This window comes from Euprymna scolopes, chromosome 15 (genome assembly GCF_053919585.1).
Source record: "Euprymna scolopes isolate OS-2025 chromosome 15, ASM5391958v1, whole genome shotgun sequence".
NCBI lineage: Eukaryota > Metazoa > Mollusca > Cephalopoda > Sepiida > Sepiolidae > Euprymna > Euprymna scolopes.
This window is the reverse complement of record NC_136496.1, coordinates 35,984,415-35,995,242: the sequence shown is the minus strand read 5'-3', so window position 1 is coordinate 35,995,242 and position 10,828 is coordinate 35,984,415. Positions and strand designations below refer to the sequence as shown.

The 10,828-nt window shown below is 32.8% G+C and overlaps 1 protein-coding gene across 8 annotated transcripts in view; it reads right to left on the bottom strand.

Annotated features, from left to right (window-relative positions):
- LOC145293779 (succinate-semialdehyde dehydrogenase, mitochondrial-like) overlaps positions 1-10,828 on the bottom strand; it is a 94,603-nt gene continuing 83,775 nt past the window's right edge. For all 8 annotated transcript variants that reach the window (XM_080140304.1, XM_080140310.1, XM_080140308.1 and 5 more), the window contains 2 exons: positions 4,631-4,689; positions 1-382 (listed from right to left, as the gene is read on the bottom strand). In XM_080140304.1, coding sequence (XP_079996430.1) covers positions 177-382; positions 4,631-4,689 — 265 coding nt within the window. In that variant the 3' untranslated portion in view covers positions 1-176. The remainder of the gene's footprint in view (positions 383-4,630; positions 4,690-10,828) is intronic.

The window sequence follows — 10,828 nt, the reverse complement described above, 5'->3', positions numbered from 1 at the left end:
TGCATATTTTTAGTTTATCTTTTATTTTAGATACAGTAAGGTGATGCTTAAATGAACGGGACTCCAATTTCTATCAGCCTAGGAATATCTTAAAGACTATATGCACTATTTGTAAGTAAAGTGCTTAATCAGTTTAATACTCTTTTAAACCATCTTAATTCTTTATAACAATGGATTCATATTCCTCCCATACAAATATATTTCATTTCCAGGTATTCATCAACTCCAAACTTTCCACCTTCACGCCCAAGACCAGATTGTTTGACACCACCGAAAGACACTTCCGCTGCTGATAGTAAACTCTCATTAGCACCAACCATTCCAACTTGAAGTTCCTCAGCAACACGCCAAACCTGACCTAAGTCTTGAGAGTAGAAGTAACCTACAGTAAAAAAGAAAAAAAAAAAGATGTTATATATTTATTGTATAGCCTCAAAGGTAGTCACTTATGCAATCATTCATTTCTAAAAATTCATTTAGCAATACTGCTATCAACTCAAAATCATAGCCTAGGAAAAAAAAAAAAAAAAAAAAAAAATGGCAGTGTCAAACCGTCCTCTTGTCAATAGAATGTATCAAAGTCTTTTTTCCTTTCTTTCCTCAACTTGCAATAGATCCTTGTGTATTCGATATTATCTTCCACCGTTCGTTCTCGTTCTAAGCTGTCCAACAAAAAACTCAACTCAACTTTTACGCTTTAGAATTCACCCCATTTAACAGTTACCAACTGTGTACATATGCAAATTAATGGTATACGTTCACCAATGAGCGACATACAAAATTATGCATGTTTTTTCTTTTCTACATTTTTTGCTGTCATTTTACAGGCTAAGCAAACACGAAGTCATTTGCGAGAACGATGATTTCTATAACAGCGTTGTATATACGTGTTATCTTTCCAGACTAGCAACAATTTTGTTACTTATTAAAAACCATCTGATATATTTATCATTCAATTAATTAAAAAATTGGATCTTCAAAAAATGAATGATTAATTTACCATGATCGTCCAGTAAGCTACAAGATCAAAAGAGGAGGTAAAAAGAACAAGCCAAGCATGTGAGGTTGCTCTCCATGAGTGCAAAATTTACTTTCACCATAATAATGCAAAATTAAAAAAAAATCTAAGGCGTGGTTATTGAGAAAAATGTGAACAAATTAACGATTTGGGGTCAATTTAAATCCTATAACACCCCCAAGAGGGGTAACCAGAGTTAACCTGGAAAATCCTTGCTAACAAAAATTTACTTTTAAAAATCCAAGGCGTGGTAATTGAGAAAAGTGAAAATAGACAAACGGAAGTAAATTACTAGGTCCAATCCCTCCTTTGTCGGGGAGGGGGGGGTCCATAAAAGGAGATTTATTTTAGTTCATTGCTTAAATTACTTTATGCTGTGTTAACCCATCTGTCTTATTCAAGCATTCATGAAGATTCTCAGAAATAAGCACCCACCACTGTTGTTATCCACATCATCTACATCACAATCGACTATGAACTTCTGTCCTCACGAATTTCAGATTAGTGTATGGCTGTCATCTATTTTCATCTTCAAAACCCTTTCGTTTAGGAAAAATGTAGTATCTGTTCTGATGTTGATTCTATCCTCAATCAAGTGGAGAAGAAATCCTTCTAGAGTGAGGCAATTTTAATTTTTGTTCCAATCCAGAGTGCTCCTCTTTTTTTATAGCTGAATTTTCCTCATATTAAAAACTGACTTTGTGTCTTTGCTCTCGTGGGAGGCCAAGTAAATAGGAATGATACAAAATATAGAATTTTACTGAAACAGGATTTTTTGTTCTGTAAGTTTATTATTTTTACATATTGAATAGAAAATGTTATTTTTTGTGATTAACTAAAGATGGGAGTGGATCCGATAATATTTTAAAAAAATAAAAAATGGTACTTTGCTAATTTTTGTGTAGAATTGGTTTACACTCATGAGCAGGAAAAAGAAAAAAAAACAAAAACAAATGGGCCAAGATTGAAAGAAGGAAGAAATCGATTTTTCAATATTTTCCATGAATTTTTATTAATTTTAACTGAAAATTTCTATTTTGCAGATCATTATTATTATAACATAATAATAAATGGAAAAATTAATTCTAAAAATGGTAAGACCGCATCTTGGCAAGGATATAAAAAAAACAAATTGCAGGATTAAGGCAGTCCAAAATGACTTACAAGCAGATTTTTGATATTTTAAGAAAAGAAAATGTGAAAACATCTCTTTCTGTAGTGAAGCGAATTGGTCCAAGGTTCGAAGTCAAACGCTTGGTAAAAAGGAAATCTGGATCTGGTCGCCCTAGAGCATTCACTTTGAAGGACGATAACTGTTTTGAAGGATAGAAAGAAAACATGTTGAGCATAGCCAAGAATTCAAAACAGGGGCTGGAAATGTTCTTTCTAGATATACAATATCTAGACAAATGAAAGAAATGGAATTTTCTTCTAAAAGGTGTGCAAAGAAACCATTTTTATCTAAGAAGCACATCAATGATAGAAAGAGATTTTTCTCGTGTTATGGCAAGAAAGATACAGACTGGTTCAGGAATGTTTTCTGGTTAGATGAATCAAGATTTTGTCTTGTTAGTGATGCTCCCGATACTCCCGAATGGTGCATTCGAAGAACTGGAGAAATATTTTCACCAAGTTGCATAAAAACGACAGTTAAACATGGGAACAGAGATATAATGGTATGGGGAACTTTTACTGCAGCAGAAGTTGGGGAACTTATTAGATGTGAGAAGTCAATCAATGTAAAGGAATACATTCGAATATTAGAAACAGGACTGTTACCAAGTATCCAGAAGCTGGGAATATCCCAAAATATTATTTTTCAACATGATAATGTCCCTGCAAACACTGCTAAAGTCACAAAAAATGGTTTTCTAATAATTCGATTGATGTGATGTTTTGGCCAGATCAAGGCCCGAATTTAAACTCAATCGAGAATATTTGGTCCATGATATATCATGCATTGGCTGGAAGAACTTTTTCGAACAATGACAAACTGTGGGAAGCTGTGCAAAGCGAATGGAATAGTATCTTTTCACAGTGTTCCACTTTGGTTGAGAGCATGTCTAAAAGGATTGATCTTTTAAAGAAATCAAAAGGGAATGAAATTATTCAATACTGAGCATTTATTAAAGTAAATGTCTTGTTCTGTGTTATTAGTCTTGTTTAAGTTTCCTTGTTCAATTGTTTTTTGTTCAATATAGCTTTTAATGCAATAAAATGTATAAAAATTGTTTGGCCCATTTCTTTTTGCTCACAAGTGTATATATTTTACTTCAATAAATAAAAATGTTTAAATAAAAAGTTTTGTACATAAAATCTCCAAAGTTCACAAAACAAAACGTTTTGTAAATAAAACTGCTTTTTTAGTTAAAAATATGCCAATAACAAAACTTTCTTGCAAATGTTTAGTTTTAAAGCTATTAGTAAAAGATTTTGCAAATATTTTTTTTTTCAAATATGCTGTATTTTTTTTTTTTTGGTGCTTGTACAGTTTAATCAAGACATTAAAAAATGAAAATATCAAAAAATGTTTAAATTGTACATATCCGTTATGGAATGAAGTTCTCTGAAAAATAAATTTCACTTAATTTCATCAAGTAGTTTTTTTTTACAGCGAAAAAACAATTTGTTATGATATCGAGCAAAAGGTTCGATTTTTAGGAAGAAAAGCTAGTATTAAAGATGGGGAGGAATGTCGGTACTTAAACTGGAGTTATCTGCCCGTGGCGTTTATAAAATTCAAACGAAAATTTAAACAAAATCCAAGATGTCTGCCTTCAACATGGTGTCATAAAAACGTGTTTTGCCGTTGTAAAAAAAACAAAAAAACTACTCGATCAAATTAAGTGAAATTTTTTTTCGGAGATCTTCAGTTCAAAAACGGATATATACAATATAACCTTTTTTTTTTTTTTTTTTCGATATTTTCATTTTTTAATGTCTTAATTAAACTGTACTAATACCTTTTTCTTTCATACTTTAACTAGAAAAAAAAAATAATAAAATAATAATCGGTATTAAGACAAAATATGTCTTTTAAGTTGTTGCCCAATCGGGTTTGTCTCAAGTATAATTGATCCCCTAAAAAAATAAATAAATGGAAATATAACTTACTAGACTTTTTTTTTTTTTTTGTTATTGGAACGAAATTCAAAAATTGAATTTAAAGTGAAATGAATAGCATCTACTTAATTGTCATGTCACTAATGAACATATCCAAAAATTATGAAAAGTGATAAAAGTAGAAAATTAATTATTAATGAAAGTAGTTTTCGAAGACAATTAGCGAAAATTGAATTTTGTAAAAAAATGAAACGGGCGAATTTGAATTGTAACAGAAATCTTTTCTGAAAACTGGCCAATTTAGCAAAACTTAATTTTTGCTAATTGTCTTTGAAAACTGTTTTCATTAATAATTAATTTTCTACCGTCTTGTTTTTCCTAATTTTTGAATATTTTCATTACTGCGACCTGACAATTCAATAGATACTATCGGTTTCACCTGAAATTCAAAATTTCATTTTTTTAAAAATTTCAATACAATAACGAAGAACCTTTTTTTACTTTTTTTTTTAAAAGAGGGGAGATAATCACAGACAACTGACTACATACCAGCTAGTCCTACATCTGTAGAATTGGCAATTTTGATGGCTTCGGCTTCTGTTTTAAATCTGAAATTGAAGAATTTTAAGTAAACTTATTCTTATAGAATTACACATTTAATAAATAGTGTAGAAAATGTTTTACCTCAAAAACAATTTTGTGTTTTGATTGCAAAAAACAAGAGAAAATGAAGGGCAGAGAGGGCAGAGAGGGAGATATAGCAATCATAAGAGATTGATTTTGGATTTAATCTTTTAATTTATTTAATATATATATATATATATATATATATATATATATATATTAAAAGCGGGGCATTTTTTTTTTTTTAAACCTTATAAAAAAAGATTGACTATAATGTAAAAAGAAACAGGATCGACTAAAAGTAAGAAAAATAAATTGAAAAGGAAGAAGATCGACTAAAAGGGGGAGAAAGAGAAAAGAAAAGGGGGAACGGTGAAGAAACTTGAAGTAATTTTCGCCAACTGTCTTCAGAAGTAAATGTTGGAATGAAGTAATGTTGGCATGAAGTAATTTCTATGAGGGGGGAAAAAAAAAGGAAAAAAACACTGCGTAGAAATTAACCTGGTGGCGCCTGTTTAAAAACGTTCAACGAACGTATGTGGTCCATCTGTTTGCAAAGAACAGGTCTGCAACAGTTTATCGTAAGGGCCTCCAAGAATCCGAGATGTTAGGTCTGTTCAACATCTTGGAGTCTTGGAGTGGTAGTAGGAAGGCAGGCTCGAACCCCTACTGCGAAGGAGGAAAAGAACGGGGGAAGAAACCTGAGATCTTTGCTGTTACGATGACCACCAAACTGGACGTGACTTATGTTTTAATTAAGGCTAGACAATCAAAAGGAGAAGATGACTTTCGAAAATATCGGCGAAAAAAGATAGAAAAGTGCGTAGTTGAAGGTGAAGATATAAATGTTTTTAGCCAATTTTTTGATATTTGTCGTCTGAAAGGTCGAACTTCAAAACGATACTGATCTTGGTAAAATCCGTCGCGTCTGTCAAAAGTTTTAGGCAGGCATGCAAACATACATACATACGTACATTTATATATTGGTAACTAAAAACTTTCGACCAAAACTGATTGAAAAGCTTGCCCTATCTCTGAATACCCTTTATGTAAAATTTCAAATGTTTAGACCAGAAATTGTCTGAGTAATTTGGTAGAGACCGTAGAGGTCAATTTTTTAAAAACTTTGATCCCTATTATAACCCCTTAACATTTACTGTGTTGGGCTCAAATAAAGTTATTAAGTTAGATCCATGTCCAAGGAACCTATATCTAAAATTTAAAGTGTTTAGACCCAAAATTGTCGGAGGAGTTTGGTAGAGTTCTCAAACATCAAATTGTTGAACTTTAACCGCTTAACAGCCAAATTTCCGGCCATAAACTGATTTTCCCAAATCTCAGTACCCTGTATATCAAATTTCGCATCTGTAGACTTAAAATTGAGAGAGTTATTGCGTAGGGAAATGTAAACACACACACACACATAGACATACACACAGACATGTTCACTTTTATATATATACCAGCATTTCGGCCTGGCATTGCCCGGGTGTTCGGAGGTGTATGCTGAGCAAAAAAAAAAAAAACGGTCAATTTTTTTAAATTTGACCCCTATTATGACCCCTTAACCTTTATTGTTTTGGGCTCAAATACAGTTATTAAGTTAGATCCATGTCCAAGGAACCTATATCTCAAATTTCAAGTGTTTAGACTCAAAATTGTTGGAGGAGTTTGGTAGAGTTCTCAAAGGTCAAATTGTTGAACTTTGACCCCCAAACAGCCAAATTTCTGGCTGAAAACCAATCACATCGATTTTCCCAAATCTCAGTATCCTGTATATCAAATTTTGAGTCTGTAAACTAAAAATTGACAGAATTATTGCATAGGGAAATGTACATAGACAGACAGACAGACAGACAGACAAACACACAGACACGTTCACTTTTATAGATATACAGATAGATAGACTAGCCTTTCAGCCCAGCGTTACCTGGGTGTTTAGAGGTGTATGTTGAGCAAAAAAAAAAAAAAAAAGCGGTAAATGTTTTTAACGTTGACCCCTATTATGACCCCTTAACAAAAATCAAATTATTAAGTTAGATCCATGTCCAAGGAACCTATGTCTAAAATTTCAAATGTTTAGACCCAAAATTAGCGGAGGAGTTTGATAGAGTTCTCAAAGGTCAAATCGTTGAACTTTGACCCCTTAACAGTCAAATTTCTGGCCGAAAACGGATTACAAAGATTTTCCCAAATCTCAGTACCCTGTATATCCAATTTCGAGTCTGTAGACTGAAAATTGACAGAGTTATTGTGTAGGAAACTGTAGACACACAGACACGTTCACTTTTATAGATATATAGTCTTCCTTAACTACCATAGAGAAAAGACAGACTGACATTTGCACTTTTATAGATACTAGCATGGGTGCCTGGCGTTGTCCAGGTGTTTGGTGGTGTATGTTGAGCAAAAAAAAAAAAAATTGTCGGAGAAGTTTGGCAGAGTTTTCAAAGGTATAATCGTTGAACTTTGACCCCTTAACAGCCAAATTTCTGGCAGAAACCCGATCATATCGATTTTCCCAAATCTCAGTACCCTGTATATCAAATTTTGCGTCTGTAGACTGAAAATTAACAGAGTTATTGCGAAGGAAAATGTACACAGACAGACAGACAGACAGACAGACAGACAGACACACAGACACGTTCACTTTTATAGATATATAGACTAGCGTGGGTGCCTGGCATTGCCTGGGTGTTTGGAGGTGTATGCTGAGCAAAAAAAAAAAAAACGGTCAATTTTTTTAAAATTTGACCCCTATTATGACCCCTTAACATTTTTTTGGGGGGGCACAAATACAGTTATTAAGTTAGATCCATGTCCAAGGAACCTATATCTAAAATTTAAAGTGTTTGGACCCAAAATTGTCGGAGGAGTTTGGTAGAGTTCTCAAAGATCAAATCGTTGAACTTTGACCCCTTAACCACCAAATTTTTGTCCGAAAATCGATCACATCGATTTTCCCAAATCTCAGTACTCTTTATATCAAATTTCGAGTCTGTAGACTAAAAGTTGACAGAGTTATTGCGTAGGGAAATGTAGACAGACAGACAGACACGTTCACTTTTATAGATATATAGATAGATTCCAGAAATATTTAACTAATTATGATATGACAATTAGGTAGATAATATTGCTTGTTGTTGAAATTGCCAAAAAAAGTAAGTAGTTATCATTGTTTTTAATGAACACTCAATAATTTGGCTGTCAGATCTAACTACAAAAACAAGAAAGTATCTTTTTTTTCTTGTATATTACTGAAACACTTTAAATCTTGTAAGTTTGTCATCCACCGAAATAGGTGGAAGACAGGACATTTATGACATTGTAAATGATGATATCATCATTTTGTTATGTTGCAGTGAAACCAAAATTATAGTAATAATAACAGTAAGAATGATGATGATGATGATGATTTTGACAAAAATAAAATAATTTTTTTTTTAAATAGCAACAACATTTAATTTCTTTCTTTCTCCTTTTTCTTTCTTTTTTTCCAGATGACTAATCAATGGAGAGACTAATCAGAACTACCTAGCCCCTAAGAAAGAGGATCTAAGGGATATACCTGGACAAAGGAGATAGTGACAAGAGTCCCCTGTTTTCCAATCAAATGACCAGAACCAAAAGAAATAAATAAAAGACAGCAAAAACGAAACACGGCAGTTAGCAAGAAAAGGATGATAAGGAACAAACCATAGTTTGTTGCACGGAATTTCGGTCCAACACATTCAACCAGATTGCATTCTTATTCCTCTGAGCTTGCTATTACAACAATCATGAAACTTTAAATAAGAGTAATTCGGAAAATCAACAAACACCAAAGAAGAAAAGATATCCCGCATTTCTTTCAACAGCAGCAACATTCCAAAGTGCACAAACAATATGAAATTGACATTTGTCATTTTTATACTTAATACACAGAAGAAAGACTGAAAAGAAATAGTAAATCCTACTTATCAGAAAACATATTGTAAACATTCATTTATTTTATATCAAACTCCAATTTGGAGTCAGAAATAAAATATATTTAAATTTTAAATTAAAGTAGTAAATTTTAATTGCTAAAATCAACCAACATCACAATGTAATCCGTGGAAGACATTGGGAAGAGATCTTTTATGATGTCAGATACGATAAAGTAACAAACGGCTAATTTCAACCATTAAAACATAGGTAACAAATGACCTTATGTCTTATGTGGGTAATAACTGTGACCAGGATGGTCTAATACCAAAACTCTGAAAATCTTACTTGGTTGCTTGTTTAAGGAGGAAGAGTGAATAATCCTAAAATTTATTAATCAATAGTATGAATGCAAATGCAAAAGCCACGCCTCAAAATGACACCTAAAAAAAAAAGGTAACACACTTTTCAACACATATCGACTCAAAAAAGACAAAATTAATAAGCATGGAATATCATGTGATTTGTTTTCAACTATGTCCGCAAGTTAAAATATTTTTTCATTATATTTGGAGCATTTATTATTTAGTAATAACTAGCCTGGGTGCCTGGCATTGCCCGGGTGTTTGGAGATGCGTGTTGAGCAAAAAAAAAAATAAAATAGAAAAATGGTAGTAGGCAGGCAGGCTCGAACCCATACCGCAAAGGAGGAAATGATCGTGAAAAAAATAAAAACGTGACATCTTTGCTGCTGCGCCCATCACCAAACCGGAAGTGACAAAGGTTTAAATTAAAGCTAGTCACTCAAAAAAAGGCGATGACTTTCAAAAATATTGGCAAAAAAAGCAACCCCTCCCTGTAGAAAACTTCCCAGTTGAGGGTGAAGGAATTAATGTTTTTAGCTAATTTTTTGATATCTGTCGTCCGAAGGGTCGAGCTTAAAAACGATATCAGTCTCGTGAAAATCTGTTGCCTCTGTCGAAAATTTTAAGAAAACATACATACATACATACATTTAAACAGACAGGTGAGATTTATATAACAGATGTTGTTGTTTTTCCTTTGTATATCATATTAATACCACATCACATATTTGTGAATCGTGGACCTTACACAGAAACATTATAAAGAACCTAGAGTGCTTCCAACAACAAAAAAACCAAGGCAAATTCTTAAAATTCCTTGGAAGAACCACACACCTAACACAGATGTTTTGCAGTGAACCTCAGTGACCAATTTTACAGACACCATTATCCATCACTGCCTCCGCTGCGCAGAGCATGCCCACAGAATGGATCCATCCAAGCTCCCCAAGATTATGTTCTGTGGTGAGCTTGTTAATGGAGCTAGACTACGAAGAGCTCCAAACATGCAATATAAAGATCAGGTGAAACACATCCTGGCCTTCATCAACATAGACTCCTCCTCATGGGAACAAACTGACAGGGACCGGAACACATGGAGGAGAGTATTACGTCAAGTCATTGTCAACTTTGAGGAAAAGAAGAGGAAAAATGAAAAGGTAAGATGAAGCAGACGAAGAGAGCAGAGTGAACAATCTCGTGCTCCTTCTATCTTTCCCTATGAACAGTGCCTGTGGTTCTTCTACCATAAACTAGGCCTTCAAAACCATTTGTTAATAAAGAAGAGAGACAAACAACAGAACCTCATACTCAGACATGAATGGGAGCCAACGATGACATATTTCTGGGTGCTTATTAAGCTAAGGTCGACAAATTGATTTAAAAAAATATGTCATTTTAAGCAAATAACAATATTACGTACTTAATTGTCATGTCGAAAATAGTAATATATACAAAAATTACGAAAATTCATCGAATAGAAAGTTATTTCTAGTTAAAAGTAATCTTTACTGAAAATTGGATAAAATCGCATTTTTCTTAGACATTATAAAGTAAACAGAGCAAGCTACACTCAGGGGACATCTCTGAAAGAAATATTTTCGATTACTTGTGTAATGGCTGCAATATTTGTTTTCTATAGTGATAAACTTTTTTATTTTAATAAAACACAATAGGAGTTGTTCTACTCAATGAATTTTTGTAATTTTTGGATATATTACTATTTTCGACATGACAATTAAGTACATAATATTATTTTTGCTTAAAGCGATATATCTGTCGCCTATATTTTAACAAGCACCTATTTTTGTAACTTATGTTTGTTTTTGATGAACTGTTTATCTGAAAATAAATA